At 40.5% G+C, this 22,707-nt stretch overlaps 1 protein-coding gene across 1 annotated transcript in view; it reads left to right on the top strand.

Annotated features, from left to right (window-relative positions):
• LOC138763184 (metabotropic glutamate receptor 7-like) overlaps positions 1 to 22,707 on the top strand; it is a 583,408-nt gene that overhangs the window by 197,152 nt on the left and 363,549 nt on the right. Inside the window, exon 4 of the mRNA XM_069936932.1 lies at positions 9,133 to 9,270. Coding sequence (XP_069793033.1) covers positions 9,133 to 9,270 — 138 coding nt within the window. The remainder of the gene's footprint in view (positions 1 to 9,132; positions 9,271 to 22,707) is intronic.

The following is a 22,707-nucleotide window of genomic DNA, read 5'->3' as shown; positions in this document are numbered from 1 at the left end:
TTTAACGTTTAAAGAAAATTAAAAGCAACTTTTGTGTAAGTAGCCATTTATCTTGGTGAATTTCTATTGCTACTGAGTTGTGGGGTCCTCTGGGCTCATAACAAACTGTTCATTCAATATGATAATTGTAACTCTGTGTAAGCAGCTATATAAAGAATTGGAAGATAGGAGGGAGAGGAGTAAATTTGTCAATGAATGTGGTGTGATAAATGTTCTTTCTTGTACGTGGTAATTTTGTTGTTGACTTTAAAATGTATGAAGAATATAGGCTAAATATTTGGTTTTGTTTCCATTGGTTTATCTTTTTACCCATATGCCAAAGGGATTGCTGATGTCTGTCCACAATTGATTTCCATTTGAGAGTTAAGGCAACACTAATACAAATGTCACACCTGTATGTGAAATGCGTGTAGCCTCCCTTTGTCTCTCAGTGTTGCTGGCAGATTTGTCAAAGCTGTCATTAAACCCTATCAAACATGATCTGAATTGTAATAATACTGCACAAAAGCGGAGGGAAGTCCCAGCTGACAACCCAGAGGCATGCTTTCATGCTTATCGGTTGCAGAGTGAAGGCAAAATGATACCTGTACTTAAAAGCAGATAAATCTCAATAAGATTCAAATTGTCAATGCAGCTGATTGGAAAGACAGTGTTAACCTATAAACATAGATCACAAGCAGGTTTCTGGTTACTCCTGGTTCCCCGGAGTAGGTAGGTTTTTTCATCTCCACCTCATGTACAGTGATTTCTGAAACTTACTGTATGTTTACCTGATATACTTGGGTTTAAGGGACTGTCGGTAGGAAGTGGAAAGGTTTCCCACTGTACACCAGAAGCATAGCTCCAAAGTCCTAGTTGATGGAATCAACTACCTGAAGGCAAATGGTATCTTGATGAAAATATTCAATACTAAAAAGAGAAATAAAATGAAAGGAATGAAATGAAAAGCTGAGTGAAGAGAGAAGCAAAACACACACCAGATCCTTGTGAAAATTGCCTGAAATATTATTATGAAGTACAATTGTTGTATCCCAGTGAGAAACTATCATGATGTGCTGTGATTCTGAGATAAATAGTATTACCCAATGCTAATGCTACTCAGACATTAAAGAATATAGTATTCCTGTAGAATCGACCTTAAACCACAAAATCAAGGACTGGATCATCGTTTTACTCAAAAATAAACTTGGAATCTTTTTTTCTTTAATGTTCCACATATTATTAATCTTAATTATTTTCACCAATTTCTGTTCTAATCTGGAGAATGTCAATGTGAACTTGACCTCAAGTCTTCTGAAATTAGAAGAATGGGAGGTGGAATTGTTTGAGGTACACAAAATCTGCCAGGGCATATCCTTTCCTCTGGGAACTCCTGACGACAGTATTTAGGAGTTGGGATCAGTCTCAAAATATGGGGTAGAATATTCAGGACGTAGATGAGGTGTCACTTTTTCATGCAGCAGGTTGGAAATCATTCGAATTTTCAACCCAGGAGTGTTGCAGTTGCTCATTTGATGAGTGTATTCAGAGTAGAAATCAGTGGCTGCTGCCCAAAGAGCTTGACCATTTCACACAGAGTAGTTGCTTGTTCATCCTTGTAAAATGCTGATTAACTTCAATCCATTTTGTCAGGGATTTTATAGCAGGTTACTTTACGCCGTGATATTATGATTTTCTGAGGCAATGCAGATTTGTGAAAAGTAAAGTTGAACGTGTAAATCTCTTGGAATCTATTTGCGCCGTGAGAAACCAATGCAGTGCATATAGATATTGTAAACACATTGTGCAAGTGAAAACCAGTGGCAATGATTCAAAATGGCCTTTGTTAGTTTATGACCTCTGGTACTGTCTGCTGAGAATTTGCCAGCTTCCCTTGTGACAGTGTGGACTTCTTCCTCTCTCTTTTCCACTGTGTGGGTTTCCATCTGCTCTCCTTGTGATTGTGGGTTTCTATCTCACTCCTTGTGACTGTGTGGGTTTCTGATGGCTCTCCTTGTGGCTATGGGTTTCTGCCTCACTCTTTGTGACTGTGTGGGTTTCCGTCTGCTCTCCTTGTGACTGTGGGTTTCTGCCTCTCTCCTTGTGAGAGTGTGGTTTCTGTCTGCTCTCTGTGACTGTGTGGGTTTCTGTTTGCTCTCTGTGTGACTGCTGTGGGTTTCTGTCTCTCTATGTCTGTGTGGATTTCGACAGCTCTCCTTGTGACTGTGTGGATATTAATTGGTAATTTTCCCTAATGTAGCTGGGTGGCAAGGAGGCAACAAGGAAATGGAGAATGAAATTACTCTGAGGACCAGTATATACCCAATGGGCTAAATGACCACCTCCAATGTTCTATCAAAAAAGCATGAGAAATCTTGTGCTAATAATGGCAATGGATTATGATGTGAATTGGATTAGGAACTTACTTACATGCAGTATGAACTTTTGTGAAAAAGTTGGAAAATTTTCAGAAGATATGAGTATTTTACTGGGACAAATCATGAAGAGTCCAAGAATACTTTTGTAAGGTGATATATAAATAATCTGAGGTTAATGTTTACCAGAGGAAGTTTCTAAATGTAGCAATAGCAGTAGCAAAGAAATATATGGCAGTAATGTGGAAATTAGACAATAATGTAGGGTTGAATAGATGGCAAGTGGAATTACAAAACTGTATACCTTGTCAAGTAGGAATTTTCCCTTTCAACCGCTGCAACCGTGCCTGCCTATCACACATTGGACTTGTCAGTCACCAATGAGCCTGCAGCAGACTTGGACATACCCCTCTATAAATCTTCGTCCGCGAAGCCAAGACAAAGAAAAAAAAAGAAAAAAATACTTTTAAAGAAAATAACATATAATTTATGGAATCAACCTGAAAAATTGTATAAGATTTGGAAGTCATATATGGATTTCATTGGTAAAATTCATTCACAGCGTTTGCTACTTCCGCTCCAACTCTCCCTAGCTAATTTAGAGGTTCAAGGTAATATTTGTAAATTTGAAATTTAATGAATGAATGAATGATGTATGATAAATTCAGGTTGGCTTTTTTCTTTTTTCCCCTACTTTTTTGGGGAGGGAAGAGGGAGGGTGTGTGTGTGGGGGGAGGGGAGAAAATATAAAATTTTGTATCATTTTGCATTGTTTTATTACTTTGTATGATTATGGATAAGTATGCAATGTTTGCCATTGATGCAAATGAAAATTTAAAAAAAAATGCCAATATGGATAGCGGTATTTGTATGGCTACAGATTGGACTTCAGCTAATAACAGAAGGGAGGGCCTGGAGAAACAACTGTAAGTTTGTGATTTAAAATAAAATGGAGGGAAGATGAGATGTGTAGTGGTTGCCAAGAAATGTCAGAACCAGCTCTGGTTGGATAAAGTGCAGTTTGCTTAAGTGTGGAGTGAGCAACTTAAGTTTGAAAAAGAAGCAGATACCCATCTTTTTAAAAAAAATGAGGTGGGATAAAATGACAGAGACCTTGCCTTTGCATCAAATAATGGAAAATGAACATGCATGTAGGAGATTGACCTTTATTTCCAACAATTTTAGTGTGAATGAATAATGATTTTATTGTTATTCTCATGTATACAATGTATGGATACAATGTACATCCTATTTGCTACAGTTTCCCAGGTACATCAACAATGTTAAGTGGAATTAAAACATAATTCTAAGAAATAATAAAAGGAGGATAAAATGACCAATAAGTAAGTCATTAATATGCACTGATTAAAGAATACAATCAGATTGGGACGATTAAATCACTCTCAAACTGTTGTGATCAATTTTGATTTCCTCGAGTACACAAGGAATACAAAGAAAGAAAGTTTTCAAATGTGGTGAGGTTGAGCAGACCATACATGTTTTCCTAAACCAGAAAAATGAGTGAGGATCGAATTGAAATGCACACATTTTTTTGAGGCTTTGCAGGGTAAATCTGGGATGGGTGTTTCCTCAGATTTGCCAGCTGAGAAATGAAGGTAATACTTTCAAAAAAATGGTATTAGCTGTTTTGACTGAGATGAAGTCGAATTGTCCACCTAAGAGGGCTGTAGATATATAGTGGTTTAACATGTTTATGATAAAAATCATTAGGCTTCTTGAGAGTAAGGATATTGAGGTGGGTGGGAATTATCGAGAAGGTTGAGATGCAATAGTTGAACCACCAGAAAGATCTTCATTTTGAAATGGCAGATCAGGCTAAAAGAGGCAAATAGCTACTCCTTCCATTTGGTTTCTTTCATCTTACCAGACCTTGCTGGGGCTGCACTCTTAGTGACCATCTATTTTCTTGTGTGATTTGTTCGATTGGTCTTCATGGCTGGCGAACAATGAAGAGCAACAAAGACTGGTGTATTCATTACGCAAAGGCTCTTGTTTTACTCTGGCCGTGATGTGAGGTCAATTGTGGAGCTAGTGCTTGCCAGGATGACTCCATCAGGAAGACTGCATTGTCTTATTGAAGCTGGAGAGATGCCCATGTTATAGACAACCATAATGAGAGAGAGAGATGAAGGATAACTATTCATGTGTTGCAGAGGGAAATGACTACCACCACAGATGCACATGGAGAGTGCTGCATGGAAGACATGATGGCAAAATAACAAGGCAAGATCTGATTAAAACTGGTCCAATGATATCTACAGTGTGTAGCAGTACGCTTGGAGGAAGTGAGCAGAACCAGTGTTAACAGCTTCCATCTTGTGACAGCTCGACACAATAGCCTCTTATCTACTGGCAATTAGCTATTACATCCATGAGGCATAGAGATTCAGCAGAACCCGCAGGTCTACTGAGAAGCCCTGGCCTACTCAACGTAGCTATGTTGTGAGGTTGTTCGAACTTCAGATGTCATGACGCCAGGCCACCTGTTGTGTGCCTATATTCAACCTGACTGCAAGTCAATAAATGCTTTTACTCTCTGGCTGACAACGTCGGGTGTGGTCTTGTTATTCCTAACACTTCAACATGATGGCATATGAGCATAAACATCATCTGCCACATTGGTGACCCTGACAGGTCTAGCCAGTAGCTAGACCATAAAATGAACAATCTGCAAGCCCAAGCTCAAAGCTTCTGCAACAAGCAACTTGCTTGTAGAAACAGCAAAGAGCCAACAACAAACAATGGACTGCCTAACCCAGCTGACCCTAATATCACATTGCCTCCAGTTCATCGTAGCTAAGAATGACTGCAAATCAATCAACGTAACATCAAAGGTCAGCAAAAAAATTATCAGGATGCCAGTCGTTTTTCCCTTCACGGTCGACTGAATGCACAGCAAGGGGCACAGCATTGTGGAAGGTAACTGTCTGGAAAAACTCTAAACTTGCCACAAGTTTCAAAGACAGTTTTACAACTTACTGACCTAGAGTAAACCCAAACTCTTTTTTGTACCTCATGAACTGAGCAGCAAATCTGGCCAACTACCTGCAACGTCAGGGGAAACACTTAAACGTAACGTTTCAAACTGTCTGCATACATCAAAAGACTGCGTGTATTTGCTTGACATAGCATAGAATTGGAGCCTAAGTTTTCCAAAATGTTAACACACCCCGAAGTAGTCATATATCAGCAAGTTGTCTGCAGCCGACACCACAGACTTTAAAACTTGCCTTGTCAAACTTCAGGAGGTTGGCATCTCAGCAGATGTGACTGGGGAGGGCCCCCCAGCCCCCATGTTATAACCAGTTACTCCCCCAAGGAAGAGCACTCAACCAGCGACCCCTCCTCGAGAGAAGCCTGCAATCTGGGGGGACAACCACTTATTCCCTAGAGGGGAGATCATGCAACCTGGGGGGCAGCCAGTCAACCCCCCGATGGAAGACCTGAGACTCAGGTATTAACTTGAGAACTAAAACATTTTAAAAATGCCACCTGTCGATGATGATTCTGAGATCTTTTCCTGCTGACAAGGCAGATTCCACCAAGTTTTTCAGTCTCACGCTCTGTACAGCACCGCCTACTGGTCTGGTGGCCAGCCAGCAGACTTTAAGTAGCAATGGAGAGTTGGTCTGTAGAGGCCACCTATCTTCTCCTATGTATCATTGCAGACTTTAGGTGCTACTTGACTTTCTGAAGTTGACTCTTTCCTACCAGACTTTGGGATTAGCACGACAGGCTCTCACAACAACCTGCTAATAGTATGGGCTTTCAAGTTCAGTAATGCATCTCAAATGTTTGATACTGTTCGGGATTTCTCATGTGCCTTAACTGTAATCAACTCTGACTTTTTGCAACTACCTGTGATTGTCTTTTGCAGAGGTTAAGTGTCTCACATGATTCCAACTGAAATTTATTTGTGTTGTCAACTATTGTTTTTTGGATTTCCAATTGATTGCGCAGTTGTTAATAGGTTTGGTAAAAAATCACTTCCTCCCTCAGCATGGCACCATATATGGCAAGTTGGTTTCGCTCTCCCTGCACAGTGCTGTGCAGAATGTCTGCATTAGTTCAGAACTGCTGAGCCAGTTGGTCGCTTACTGCCGGTTCTGGGGGCAGCTGTGTAGCAGCATGCTTGGGAGGAGTGGGCTGAACCAGCATTAACAGCTCCCGTCTTGTGATGGCTAGATACATAGCCTCCTATCTACTGGCAATTAGCCATTACAGTCACAAGGCATAGTGACTCAGCAGCACCTGTAGGTCTTCTGAGAAACCCTGGCCTACTCAACATAGCTATGTCGTGAGGTCATTCGCACTTCAGATGTCATGACGCCAGGGTCACATGTTGTGTATCTATATTAAACCTGACAACAGGTCAATAAATGCTTCTAATCTTCTCTGGCTGCTAACTTCAGGTGTGGTCTTGTTATTCCTAACATTTCAACATGATGGCATATGAGCATAAACATTATCCGCCACAAGTATTCCTATGGAACACTGATTGAACTTTGCATGAGGTTGTGATGGCCAGCACATTGTCCTTTGTGTGCCATGTATCTTGCATAAATTGCTGGAGTTAGGAAAGGTTTCAGAGAACTGAAAATTGCAAATGTCATGCTACTCTTTCAAAATGGAAGAGGCAAAAGACTGAAAATTATAGACCGGTTAGGCAAATTTCAAGGTCAGGAAGGTCTAGAGTCCATTATTAAGAATGAGGTTTCAGAGTATTTGAAGTACAAAATAAAATAGACTGGTCATCATTGTTTCCTTTAGGGGAGATCGTGTCTGACAAAGCTGTTGGAGTTCTTTGAGAAAGTAACCCACAGATCAGGTAAATGAGAACCAGTGGATGTTGTTTATTTGGATTTTCAGAAGGCCTTTGACAAGGTGTTGCACATGAGGCTGCTAAACATGACAGGAGGCCATGGTATTTTGGGATATGTACCAGCATGGATAGAAGATTTGCTGACTGGTAAAAGGCAAAGAATGGCAATAAAGGGAAGCTTTTCTGGCTGGCTGTCAGTGACCAGTGATATTTTGGATGGGTTGGTGCTACTTTTCAGGTTGCATATAAATGATTTAGATGATGGAATTGATGGCTTTGTGGCCATATCTGCAGTTGATATGAAGATAAGTAGAGGAGCAGGTAGTGTTCAGAAAGTAGGCAGTCTGCAGAGGGACTTGAATAGTCTAGGAGAAGGAGTGAAGAAATGACAGATGATATACAGTGCAGGGAAGGCCATGATCATGTACTTTGGAAGGAATAAAGAGGTGGACTATTTTATAAATGCATAAGAATTTAGAAAGCAGATATCCAAGGGTACTTGGGAGTCCTAGTGCAGGATTCTCCAAAAGTTAACATTCAAGTAGAGTTGGTAGTAAGGAAGGCAAATGCAATGTTAGCATCAAGTCTGAGCAGGCGAGTATATAAAGGGAAAGATGTAATGTGGAGGCTTTATAAGGGATTGGTCAGACCACATTTGGGATATTATGAGCAGTTTTGGGCCTCAAATCTAAAGAAGGATGTGCTGATGTTGGAAAGGGTCTAGAGGTTTATGAGAATGATCCAGGGATGAGAGGGTTAACAAATGGGGAGCATGTGATTGCTCTGGGCCAGTACTTGAAATGTAGATGCATTTAGAACAGTGGCTCTCAACCTTTTTCTTTCCACTCACATACCACTTTAAGTAATCCCTATGCCATTGATGCTCTGTGATTAGTAAGGGATTGTTTAAGGTGAGTGGGAAGGGAAGGTTGAGAATCACTGATCGAGACTCAATTGTTACTGAAATATTTTGTTTGAGAAAAATTGTCATTGGCCCATTTCCTTTGGAGTTATGAAACCGAGCACATAAACGAGTTAATTATGTACAATTAAAACAGTGGTTTTTAAACTTTTTCTTTCCACCCACCTACCACCTTAAGCAATCCCTTACTAATCATAGAGCACCTATGGCATAGGGAATACTTAAAGTGGTTTGTGAGTGGAAAGAAAAAGGTTGAGAACCACTGGTTTAGAAGGATGGAGGGGGTGGGGGGGTGGTTACTACTTGCTTAGAAGGATGGGGGTGGGGAGTGGGAGGAATCTCATAGAAGCATATTGAATATTGAAAGGATTATAGTGGACCTGGAGAAGATGCTTCTAACAGTTAGGGCCCAGATCATAGCCTCAGAATAAAAGGATGTCCTTTAGAATAGAGATGAGGAGAGGTGAATCTATGGTGTTCGTTGCCACAGACAGCTTTGGAGGCCAAGACCAAGAGGTTTGATTAGTAATATGATATGTCAAAGGTTATGGGGAAAATGTCAAAGGTTATGGGGAAAATGTCAAAGGTTATGGGGAAAAAACAGGAGTATGGGGTTGAACAAAAATGTACATCAGCCATAATTTGAATGGCCGAGCAAAGTCAGTAGGCTGAATGGCCAAATTCTGCTCCTATCCAATGGAGATGAACTCAACATTGCCCATAAGATCATTTTATTTTTGTTGAGAGCGATGTGACTCATCCTCAAAGGAAGAATCTTTGAATACATTTTCAGCAGGTTCTTGATGAACAAAGAGATATAAGGTTACTGGGGTCGAGGCTGTCATACTGAGTCAAGGTTACAGTCAAATCAACCATGTCCTAGTTAAATAGTGGAGCAGACCAAAAGCCGACTGTCATTCTCTGTATCTGAATCATTCACCTTCTGGTCATGTTTCATTGGTGCAATGTTTGTTTAGACTTGCTACAAACAACGTGTTCTCTTTCTCTGCCAGGTTTTGATACTTACTTCACCAGTCGGACCTTGGAGAACAATCGCAGAAACGTTTGGTTTGCGGAGTTCTGGGAAGAGAACTTTGACTGTCAAGTGACAAGAACAGGATCAAAAAAAGACACAGCTAAAAAGTGCACAGGTTATCAATCTTGCTGTCCCATTTTTACTATCGACTTTCTGAAGTGAGTCTCATGAATGCAGCAGTTTAGGATCGTTTTTGGTAATGAAATTCGATCAAATTATGCAGACAAAAGAAAGTATGGTGTAATATAACAGTTAGACTGACTTTATTCTTTCATATTTTATGAGATGACAGATTCCATTTTGTATTTCACATATCAATAATGAAAGTATCCAGGAGAATTGAGTGTAACATTTCAACAAAGTGGGGTAAAGTCCTTTTCATTCTGACTTTCAATACAATAGATAAATTGGTTGCATAGATGAATGTGTAGTGGCGGCTATACTTGCCAACTGAAGGATCGCACAACCAGATGGGCTGAGTTCAGTGAGCAAAAAAAAACAGATTTATTGCAGGCTGCCTGGCTGGCCTTATACTCTCAGCCCAGACCTGGCTGAGAACCGTGCTGAGGGTCCCCCAAGTGCAAGCTTCTGAGCCCGGTGCCGAAGTCGTGAGGAAACCCCTGACAGTGCCATTTTGGTCGGCTGCCACGCTGCGTGCATGATAAGTGGGGCCGGTTCGCCTGCCTAATTGCGTACCACCACAAATGCTTTATTTTACCACTGATGTTAGAGCAGTCATTTGTCTCAGCTGACTCAGAATATTAGATATTAAGAGTTCTTTCTGGATCCCCTCTCGCCTGCCTGACTCGCACTGGCGGTCTCTCGTCCCCCTGACTCGCGCTGCCAGTCTCTCGCCCGCCCAACTCGTGCTGTCATCTCTCTCCCTATTTGCTGGATTTTGAAGCTTTTTGGATTTTAGATGTCTGAATAAAGGATTGTGTACCTGTATTTGTGCCCTATTTAAGCAATGCTCCCAGTAAATGTCATCAAAAGAGGAAAGGAAGACTCAGTGATCTACTCAGCCGTTTTGATGATCCTATGTATTGTAAACTCATCTATAAGGTGCAACTGCCCATTGCCTTTCATGGATGCCATGTGACTTGCTTGGTTTGACAAGCATTTTCGTGCATTAATCTAGTTCTCCAGCTTCCACGGACTCCTTGTTTACCTCTGAATTGTGAACTTACTGTTTTCAGGAAAATTTTCAGTAATTTTGCACAATTTCTTCTAATTGCATCTTGTTCTCAACCTCCACTTATTTTTGGTTTCCACATTATACTTTCAGCCAATGAGCGAGCTGATGAATTAAATGCAGTTTCTAATTAAGTAAATCATTCAAAGCCTACTTATTTTCTCTAGTAGAATGTTGGCAACAGGATATTACCCTGTTTATTCACAGCTGAAGTGAGGAGAACTCTATTAAAGGCAGTGGGACAAGGCAGTGGGACCAGACAACATACTTGGTTGACTACTGAAGGACTGCACAGACCAATTGACAAAGATCTTCATGGACATCTTCAACACATCACTGAAGCAGTCCATCGTTCCCACAGGGTTCAAGAAAGCCACTATCAACCCAGTACCCAAGAGGGCGACAATAACAGGCCTCAATGACTACTGCCCTGTGGCACTGACCTCCACCATAGTGAAATGCTTTGAGAGTCTGGTGATGGAATGCATCAAAGCACATCTCGCAGAGATGCTGGACCCATTCCAATATGCCTGTAGAAGAAATCATTAGCCTTGTCCCTTAACTCTGTCCTGACCCACTTGGAGAACGACATGTCATACATCAGACTCAATGGTAAGTCGCACTACAGAGAAGTAGATAATCTCGTGAAATGGTGTGAGAGTAAAAACCTGAGTCTCAACATGGACAAATTAAGGTCTTCAGGAGGACCAGTATGGCCACCCTCCACTACACATCAACGACTCTGTAGTGGAGAGAACCAAGTTCCTTGGAGCTCACTTAACTAGTGACCTATCATGGACACAACATCTCCTCACTCGTCAGGAAGACACAACAACAACTGCATTTCCTGAGAAGAGTAAAGTGCGCAAGGCTACCAGTCATCATTCTGTCAACCTTTTATAGGAGCTCTGTTCAGACCACCAGTCTCCTCCTTTGACCAGGCAGCCTTCCAAAATTTGCCAGCTTGTCCTTCTGGAACTGATTTCTGTCTCCTCTCTGTTTCACACCCTCCCTGTCTGAGTGGAAATCTCTTCTCTGCCTACAAAGATCACATGCTCTCCCAGGCAAGCTGTTATCGATACTTTGTTGCCTCCTGCAAAAAAGCATTCTGCAAAAGTTCTGCAAAAAATTCTGTTTTAAAATGTGTGCGCGCAAGCTGCTCTAACAGTTCCTCCCAAACTACCTCTAAATACTCTGTTATATCTTACCCTTTAAAGGGAATTTTAACTCAAGTTAAAATTCAGTTAAAACTAAACCGTCTTAAAATCACTAAAGACATAACAATACACAATTGTTAACATGTTATCGTACAGTAATTCAATTTTGAGAGTATTTCTATAAATGATCAATTTTAACACCTTGACAAATAATTGGCAATCACATTATTTACACCTCTGATATGGTTAATTTGCAGATCGTATTCTTGTAATATCAACTCCAGTTTAACAATCTTCTGTTTTAATTCTTCATTTTATTCAAAAACACCAGAAGATTGTGGTCAGTGAAAATAACAATTGGTTCATGAGAGGTACCAAGATACACACCAAAATTCTGCAGAGCAAATGTGATAGCTAACAGTTCTTTTTCAATAGTGGAATAGTTCTTTTGATGAACATTGAAATTTTTTGAAAATTAGGCAACTGGATGGCCAATTTCATTATGTTTTTGCAATAAAAATGTACCTGCTGCTCCCTCACTGGCGTCCACTGCTACAGAAAATGGTCTGTCAAAATCAATGGCATAGCATCTCCTTTAAATTTTCTAAAGCTGCCTAACAATCTTTAGTCCACACAAATTTTTCCCCTTTCTTCAAAAGATTGGCTAAAGGATGAGCAACCTCAGTAAAATTTCTGCAAAATTTTCTCAATATTCTGCCATTCCTAAAAACCTTCTCACTTCTTTCTTGCCATTGGGAGTAGGAAACCCAGAAATTGTATTCACTTTAGTTTGAATAGGTGCAACTTTGCCATGGCCAACTACATAACCCAAGTATGTTACCGTGGCATTTGCAAATTGACTTCTTGGTAAATTAACAGTCAAGTTTGCTTTGGATAATCTTGCAAACAATTTGTCCATTTGTCTTAGATGTTCTTCCCATGTGTCACTTTTTGTGACCAAGTCATCAATATAAGCATCTGTATGAGTTAACCCTTGGATAACCAAATTAATGTTGCTCTGGAATGTTGCAGGGGCATTTTTCATGCCAAAAGATAACACAGTATACTTGTATAAACCGGATGGAGTTACAAAAGCTGAAATATCCTTTCCTCTCAGTTAAAGGCATGCACCAGTAACCCTTCAATAAATCCAACTTAGTAAGATATTTAGCTTTGCCATTTTTATCAATACAGTCATCTATTCTTGGAATAGGATAAGCATCTGTTTTAGTTACTGAACTAACCTTCCTAGAAACTAACAGTTCCATCTGGTTTTGGTACCAGAATACAAAGAGAACTCCAATCTGAGGTCGAAGGTCTAATAATGTCATTCCTCAACATATATTCCAACTCCTGATCCATGATTTTACTCTTTTGAATGTTTATTCTATATGGGTGCTGTTTTATGGGAATTACTTCTCCAACATCTACATCATGGTAAATCACTGATGTTCTTTTTGGAACATCAGGGAACAAATTTGTGTATTTCAAAAGTAATTCTTTCAACTACATCTCCTCTTGTAACTTAAGATGGCCTAACTTCCAAATTTTCCAAAATTGTTGAGTTAGGTGTACAGGAACCATGGTTTCTTTAAGGTTACCCTCACAAGATACTGTTTCCATAATCTTATGATCCTCCACTCCCTCCACTCTGCCAACAGCCAACACCTCTGATACAGGTTGTTCTCCACTACCCTTATTCTTGTAATAAGGTTTCAACAGATTTATGTGACAAACTTGAGTTCTATACCTTCTTCTTCTTTGGCTTGGCTTCGCGGACGAAGATTTATGGAGGGGGTAAAAAGTCCACGTCAGCTGCAGGCTCGTTTGTGGCTGACAAGTCCGATGCGGGACAGGCAGACACGATTGCAGCGGTTGCAGGGGAAAATTGGTTGGTTGGGGTTGGGTGTTGGGTTTTTCCTCCTTTGCCTTTTGTCAGTGAGGTGGGCTCTGCGGTCTTCTTCAAAGGAGGTTGCTGCCCGCCAAACTGTGAGGCGCCAAGATGCACGGTTTGAGGCGTTATCAGCCCACTGACGGTGGTCAATGTGGCAGGCACCAAGAGATTTCTTTAGGCAGTCCTTGTACCTTTTCTTTGGTGCACCTCTGTCACGGTGGCCAGTGGAGAGCTCGCCATATAACACGATCTTGGGAAGGCGATGGTCCTCCATTCTGGAGACGTGACCCATCCAGCGCAGCTGGATCTTCAGCAGCGTGGACTCGATGCTGTCGACCTCTGCCATCTCGAGTACTTCGACGTTAGGGATGTAAGCGCTCCAATGGATGTTGAGGATGGAGCGGAGACAACGCTGGTGGAAGCGTTCTAGGAGCCGTAGGTGGTGCCGGTAGAGGACCCATGATTCGGAGCCGAACAGGAGTGTGGGTATGACAACGGCTCTGTATACGCTTATCTTTGTGAGGTTTTTCAGTTGGTTGTTTTTCCAGACTCTTTTGTGTAGTCTTCCAAAGGCGCTATTTGCCTTGGCGAGTCTGTTGTCTATCTCATTGTCGATCCTTGCATCTGATGAAATGGTGCAGCCGAGATAGGTAAACTGGTTGACCGTTTTGAGTTTTGTGTGCCCGATGGAGATGTGGGGGGGCTGGTAGTCATGGTGGGGAGCTGGCTGATGGAGGACCTCAGTTTTCTTCAGGCTGACTTCCAGGCCAAACATTTTGGCAGTTTCTTACATAGTTAACATCATTCAGTTTTGATTAAATTGTGTATGGTTCAGAAAATCTAGCTTCCAAAGGATTGCCATGTGTTGGAAACAAAATGAAAACTTTACTTCCTGTCTTAAAATTTTTCATCTGAGCTTTCATGTTTCATGCTAAAATGCTTCATTTTACCCTGAGCCATTTCCAAATTCTCTTGAGCCAAAGTCCACACTTTATGTAACCTATCTTTAAATTTAGAAACATAATCCAGCAAATTCAACTGTACATCCTCATTAACCCATTGTTCTTTTATCAACATTAAAGGTCCTCTAACTTGATGTCCAAACATTATTTCAAAGAGGCTGAAATCTAAAGTCTCCTGCACAGCCTCCCTTGCTGCAAATAACAATAAATGAATACCTTCATCCCAATCTTTTCCATTCTCCATACACTAAACTCTCATCATATTGTTAAGAGTAGAATGAAATCTTTTCAAAGCTCCCTGAGTTTCAGGGTGGTATGCAGATGAAGTGATCTCTTTTATTCCCAACTCAAACTGTTGAAACAACCCAGACATAAAATTAGATCCTTGATCACTCTGGATCTCTTTCAGTAGTCCAAACACTGTGGAAAAGCTTTCCAGAGCCTTTACCACCATTTTGGCTTTAATATTTCTCAGTGGTATAGCTTCTGGAAATCTCAACGCTGCACACAGAATTGTTAATATGTACTGATTACCAGACTTAGTTTTCACAGGGGACCCACACAATCTACAATAACCATAGTGAAAGGTTCCCCAACAACAGGAATAGGTTGTAATGGAGCCACTGGAGGACCCTGGTTAGGTTTCCCCACAACCTGACAAACATGACATGTCTGGCACCAATTTACAAAATCCTTCCTCAAACCAGGCCAGAAAAATTGTTTCAAAATCTTATCCACTGTTTTCTTTATACCAAGATGCCCACCCAAAGGTGTACTGTGGGCTAGATCTAATATTTTCTTCCGGTAATTTCTAGGAACAACCACCTGATGAATCACTCCCCACTCTTCATTGGCAGAAATATCAAGAGGTCTCCATTTTCTCATCAACACTACACCTTTTAAGTAATATCCACAAGCCATTTCTTTACTCCCCTGTTCAGTTACTGCTTTTTTCCTAAAGGACCTATCTCACTTGCCTGATGACTCGGTGGAGACCTGCTGGCGACTTGAGTCTCCGCTGATTGTGGAGATGTCTCCGCGACATTTCCTGGAGACTAGCCGGTTCTCCGGGAAGGCGCCGGAAAATCGAACATGTTCGAATTTTCTGGAGACTTTTTTCAGTCTCCAGTAGGTCTCCGTGACATCTGCCATCAGTCGCGGCGACTAATGCAGTCTGTGACTAGGGAGATGTCTCTGCGGCATTGCCGCGACCTCTCCTCAGTCTCTAGCAGATCGCCGCCTCGTCACGGAGATGTCTTCCCAGTCGCGGATAACATTAGTTGCCATGATTGATGGAGATGTCGCCCTGGCGTCGCCTTGGTGAGAGCACAAGCCATTTTTTTGGTCTCCCGAGTCGCCTGAGTGCCGCGACTGATCAGTCGCAGTGATGTCTCCGCCAATGAGATACTACCTTTAAATTAACAAGATCTGCATCTATTTTCTGTTATTGAATTAACTCTTTCCTTGACAGAGAAATCCTCACTCTCACAACGACTCTGTTCTTTCAAAAGTACTTGAGAAATACTGGGAAAATCTCTATCAACTGGATTTTCTTCAGCTGTCATCATTTTCTTAGTGACAGACCTAGTTACCGCACATACAGGAAATATATCACCATCCTCTCTAACCACATACTTACTTGGCCAATTTATCAATCTTAAAACTGACCCAACTTTATCCTATGCCAAATCATTCCCCAACAAAATTGAGACACCCTGCATGGGTAACTTTGGAATTACTCCTACTGCATCAGGTCCTTTGACTAATTCTGAATTCAGCACAACCTTGTGAAGCAATATTGACTCGACCTCACCTCCAACATCTTTAATCAAAGTTTTCTCCTCTGTGTCAGTCTTTTGATCCACAGGTAAAACATTTTCCAACAACAATGACTGAGCATCCCCAGTATCTCTGAAAATGTTAACTGGAACCTGTAGTTCTCCCCCATCAAAAGGAGGCACTAGATTTACTTCTCTACTAGCCAAAAACCCCTCCCCAGGAGTTACAGCCTCAGTTCTCATTTCTTTCTATCTCCATTCTTAACTTCTCTAATTGAAACTGTCTGTCCTTTTCAGCTTCTGCCTCTGCTCTTTGTTTTTTAACTTCATACTGTTGTCTCTGCGACTCAAAATTACGTTTCTCTCTTTCTTCTTGCCCCCTCAATTTCTCCTTTTCTTCTTGCCCCCTCAAATTTTCCAATTCCAATTGCAATTCAAAAGATCTATTCTCTGGAAAATTTTCTGAGTCTTCCTCAACAAATTTTCCTTCGCTCTATAATATTTCACTATAATCCTCTGTATTTGTACTTTTCTCATCCAATATTTTTCAGCAATTTTCAGTGCCTTGGAAATAACCCTCAGTTCCTCTTTTCTCATGCTCTGCAGCTCTTCAGGTGATGGTTGTAACAAAAATGTAACCACATCCATTGCTGCTGTTTTTCCAGGCACCAGCTTTAGGTTAGCTTGCAAAAATAACCCAATTAACTAATAAATCATCAAATTGCAATGTTCAAATCCTAAATGATGAGCACCCATAAAATGTTAAGGAGTCCAGAGGACCCCAAAAACCAGAGCAATAGATATGCACCACAACACAGGGTTATTTCAACAAAAGTAGTTTTTAATTATATTTGAACAAGAAAACATAATTAAACTTTAACTTATTACCTAACCTACCTAACTACTTAATCCCCCCTCTAAGCGCAGGTGTGTGTAATGTATATTTAAGATTAGAAAAGTTCTTTGGATCACAGTCCAATCTCACTGGTTGCAGGCAATTCTTGTTCTGTGCACAGAAGTTAGCATTAACAAAGTTCACCAGTCTTTGGTGCTTAACAGGCAAATGGTTACCACTCAGGAGGATTCTTGCTGGTTTTCAGAGAGAGATTCCTTTTCCAGGACATCGCAACTGATTCCTTCTCAATCAGTCTTGCTGACAAAACTTGCCCCCTTCAGGGTTCTCCAGATGATTCTTCTTCTTTCAGGTCACCTTTCAGACCGCCAATCTCCTCCTTTGACCAGGCAGCCTTCCAAAGTTTGCCAGCTTGTCCCTCTGGAACTGATTTCTGTCTCCTCTCTCTCTCTTTCACACACAAACTATTCTCTGCCTGCAAATATCACATGCTCTCCCAGACAAGCTGTAGTCCATACTTTGTTGCCTCCTGCAAAAAGCATTCTGCAAAAGTCCTGCAAATATTCTGTTTTAAAATGTGTGTGGAACCTGCTTTAACAATTCCTCCCAAGCCACCTCTAAATACTCTGTCACACTAGCCACCCAAAACTCTCGTATTCATGAAACAATTTTTATTTGTACATATGAATACCTGTCCTGCATACTTGTCTCTACTTGTGTAATGTCTGACTGTGTATCTGCGTGCTTTGCTCTGAGGATTGGAGATCGCTGTTTTGTCGGGTTGTACTTGTGTAATCGGATGACAATAAACTTGACTTAAGTTGATTAAGAATATGGGTGCTTGAACTAAATGAACATTTGAATTAACAGATCTTGAATATGTTGCAGAGGATCAAACATGGCTTTCAACCTTCACCAATGTAATTAATGTGTCAAATCAGTCTGCAAAATGTACTTTTGAGGCTAGGAATACTAGTCATTCATCAGGGTAGCGGTCTAAAAATCTCAAACAGCAGCTATGAAATTCTGTTTAAGATCAATTAACCACAGTGAGACTGGAGGGCTTGTTCAATGATCGGATATTATATTCCAGTGAGATGATAGTGAGTATCATTCAAGAAATGACAGCCTGCCCTCTAAAAACCATCACTATTTCTCTGACCAAATTCAGAGACATGGCATTCTGTACATGCAGTGAACCTCTTTCCTTTCTGATGATCACTGGTCATCTTACTTCCTGCACTAAATAAAATGTTCTCTACTGTGTGCACAAATGACAAAGGCAAAGAAAGGAATAATCCAAAAGCCAAATACTGCAGATCTGCCAAATCCTCCAAAGTTAAAGTACTGATAATTCTGGAAGTGCTCTGTGTACTGACAATAACCGCACCGGTATATGTACACTAAGAAGTCTTGTCTCTCTGCAAGACAAACCTGGAAGGCTAGATTGTAACTCTGGACTGTTTTATATACAAGGTCACCAGGATCACCCCTGGTGACCTAGTGGTGTAATTACATATCACCACACTCCACAGCTGTGGCGATAGAAAAGTAGAAAGAGCCTTTCAGCTTCAGGATGTCACATCAGACTGGGAAAACTGGGATAAGTTTTAAGTTGCAGAGAAAGTGGGGTGTGCCAAAAAGTTGGTGATGGTATGGCGACACGGAGAGAGTCTGTGACACCAGTGTGGAGTTTCCAACTCAAAGAATGTGATCGAGCTTTGAAGGAGATTTATATATTAAATATCAGAAGCAAAAATAATAAATGAATGTTGAAATGTCTGATCAGAATTGAGATGCTTCATCATTGAATTCAGAGTTGAGTCCTGAAGTTTGTAATGTGCCAAGTCAAAAGGAAAAGGTAATTTTAATATATGGATAAATTCACTCAACTCCTGAGGCTTTTTCCAGCATTAATTAACAATTAGCTACTGAATTAACGGCTTGATTATTCACAGAATGTGAGGTTGACCATATTAACAGTGTACCTTTATTATCAGGCTGCATTCAGATTTAGATTTATTAGCAGAGTTACATACACGACATCAAATACAACCCTGAGATTCCTTTTACTTGGTCAAGGCAAAATTACCATTTATTTGCAGGGCGAAAAAAACTCTAAACAGCATACACATGTAAACAAAGAACTGTAAACAGATAATGAACTTAAACAAGCTGTGCAATACAGAAAGAATATTTTAAAAATCAATAAAGTGCACAAGAGTCCTTAACTGAGTCCCTGATTGAGTTTGTTGTTGAGGAGTCTGATGGTGGAGGGTAGCAGCTGTTCCTGAACCTGGTGGTGCAAGTCTTGTCGTACCTAGACCTCTTTCCTGATGGCAGCAGGGATAACAGCACATGTACTGAGTGGTGTGGATCCTTCATGATTGCTGCTGCTCTCTGATGGCAGATTTCTCTCTCGATGTTCTCAATAGTTGGGATGGTTTTGCCTGTGATGTTCTGGGCTGCACCCACAATCTTTAAGAGGGCTTTACGTTCAGGATTATTAGTGTCCCCGTACCAGACTGTAATGCAGCCAGTCAGAACACTTTCCATGACACATCAGTAGAAATTCGGCATGGTTTCTGGTGTCATTACCAAATCTCCACAAACTCCCGAGGAAGTCGAGCCACTGATGTGCTTTCTTCGCCATGCCATTAATGTGTTGGGTCCAAAAAAGATCCTCCAAGATCGTGACTCCCAATAACATAAATTTGCTCACCCTCTCCATCTCTGATTCCCCAGTGATCATTGGATTGTATACCTCTGGTTTTCCCTTCCTGAGGTCAGCAATGAGCTCCTTAATTTTGATGACATTGAGTCCAAGGTTGTTGTTAATGCACCATTCAGCCAAGTTTTCAATCTCCCTCCTTTATGCTAATTCTCCCCACCTCGCCTAGACTCCTTCCATCAGGTACTGACTGGATGGCTCTCTTTCTTTCTTTTTCAAATATTTTAATTGAGTTTAATATAATAATCCATAAATTTTCATAAACACAGGAATCAGCACAACCTTAAGTTTCTTATGAAATTCAGATATAGACCCATCTTCACCAGGAGATTTATTACTCTGGAAAGAGGTACTAACTCTCACTACTTCTGGAACTATAAAGGAAGTTTCTAATATTTTCTGCTCTTCTATACTTATATTAAGCAGGTTTACTTGAGCAAAAAATTGATCAATTTTATAATTTTCTTGTCAAGAATCTTATACATATAATTTAGTGTAAAATTTCTAAAAGCAATTATTAATATCCTGAGGTTTATAAGATATCGGTCCCACTCAGTTTTAGTTGCAATATTAGTTTTTGATTCTTGCTCAGTTTGCAATTGCAAACTAAGTCTTTATGTGCATATTCGCCCAATTCATAATATTTTTGTTTACTTTTCATGATCATTTTTTTCAGTTCTGTAAGATTGCAATGTATTATGCTGTAATTTTTTATTCACTAAAACTTTTTTTTTCTGATGAATTTCAATGTAATTCCTTCTCTGAAGACTTTATTTCTGCTGTTAAGTTCATATGCTGACCTTCTCAGCCCTGGAATATTTTGCATAAATCTCCTCTGAACCCTCTCTAATTCCAGCCCATCTTAGATATGGGGTCCAAAGTGCTCACAATACCCCAGATATGGTCTGACCAATGCCCTCCAGAGTATCAGCATCACATCCTTGTTTTTATATTTTCGTCTTCTCAAAATAAATGTTAACATTACATTTGCCTTTCTTATTACTGACACAAGTTAACCTTTGGAAGCTGAGACAAGAAAATTAAAAATGGGGAATATGGAAAAGACAAAGTCACAAAGCAAGTATTTTGTATCTGCCTTTGCTGTGGACATAGAAGAGGCATAAGTAAATGAGGAATTTAACTAATATTGTGTGATTAGGCTGACAAATCCCATGAGATTTGAAGACCTGCATCCTTGTGCTTTTTATAACAAGGTGGCTCAGAGATGTCACTAAGTTAAAATTCTCTCCATCTGTGAAAAGTCTAGTGGATTGGCAAACAGTAAATGTTGGAGCACAATTTATGAGAGGAAAGCTTTTGATTAAGTGGCACTTAGAAAGTTGCCTTACCATTCTTGGATCAAGGATTATATTAGCATAGAGAGAATGGGGGATGTCGTGAGAAAAAATAATTTTATCTTTTTGGTTTCTTGGCCATTTACAATCTAAATTGGTGAGAAATCAATTGTCATTATCTATGTTTGCTGACAGTGCATGGATTTGACTGAAAGTAAGGTGTGAGAAGGAAATTAGGAGTCAGCAATGGGATGCAGCAAAGCAACGTGAATGGACAAGAAGATGACAAATGGACTATTGCTGCATCAAAATCTTAAATGTTCACAGAATACTCAAATGCAATAAGGCAATTGAATTGTACGCAGTCAGTACAAGGGTAGACATCTGGTACACAAAAGTCTGATGACTTCTCCAATGCTTTCATCGTGGCTGTCTACAAAAATAAAGGAAGCAAATTAAACTGTGTAAGCTACACTGCTGTCCATCGCAGGCAAGATTTTCACCCACATCTTCCTGAACAGACTTGTCACCATCTCAGAAAGGAATCTCCCGGAGGCAGAGTGTGGGTTTCAGCCAAAACGGAGAACAGTGCACATGATATTTGCCGTGAGACAGGTTCAGGAGAAGTGCATCGAGCAGATCAAGCCTGTTTACTCTGTCTTCATTAATCTGACAAAGGGTTCTGACACTGTAAACAGGGAGGCTCTGGATCAACCTGAGATGTTATGGATGCCCAAGGAAATTAATAAATTCATAAATTGATACAGATGCTCTACAATGGAATGATAAGACAGACCCTCTGCAGTGGTGATACATCAGCTGCATTTGCCATTTCTAATGGGGTGAAGCAGGGCTGTGTACGAGCCCCAGTCTTGTTCAATCTGTTCTTCACTTGCATGCTGTCACATGCAGTCCAAGGTGTGGAGGAGGGGGCGTCCATCAGGTACTGACTGGATGGCTCTCTTTCTTTCTTTTTCAAATATTTTAATTGAGTTTAATATAATAATCCATAAACAAGATACTAATATAGCGAACCAATATGATAACATACACAATAGAATATAATTAAAGTAAATGCACAGTACAACAAATTTTAACTTTCATCCCTAATTGTTACATGTGATTGTTTATTAAAATGATAATACATAAAAAGCAGTTAGATGATGGACAGCTCTCTTTGACATTTGCTGCTTGAACACATGGATGAAGTGCCTCAACACAGTCATTCAACAAACACTTTTTCCTGATGACTGTGCACTCTTTGTGCACAAAGATTGTGATCTACAGTTAATGCTGAACAAATTCTCAGATACTGCTATGCTCTTTAGCCTGACCATGACTGAAGCACCCCATCAGTCCATGCCAAACACCAACAACATAGAACCAAAAATCGTTGTTGAATACACCCAGCTGACAAATGTAAACAGCTTCAAATACTTGGGGAGCATTATCTTGAGTGATGGGTCTTTGGACAAAGAAATTGATTCCAGGATCAGCCAGGCACTGGGGAGGTTGCTTGCCAGAGTGCTCAATCAGAACAACGTCTGTGACTCCACAAAGCTGAAAGACTACAGTGCTGTGGTCATCACTTCTCTCCTTTATGGGTGTGAGACCTGGACTCTGGTTCCAACGTTGCATCAAACAACTGGAGAAATACCACATGCGTGCTATTTGTTCCATCCTTGGCATC

Source organism: Narcine bancroftii, chromosome 5 (genome assembly GCF_036971445.1).
Source record: "Narcine bancroftii isolate sNarBan1 chromosome 5, sNarBan1.hap1, whole genome shotgun sequence".
NCBI lineage: Eukaryota > Metazoa > Chordata > Chondrichthyes > Torpediniformes > Narcinidae > Narcine > Narcine bancroftii.
The sequence above is the reverse complement of the archived record's forward strand: the minus strand, read 5'-3'. Positions and strand labels throughout refer to the sequence as shown.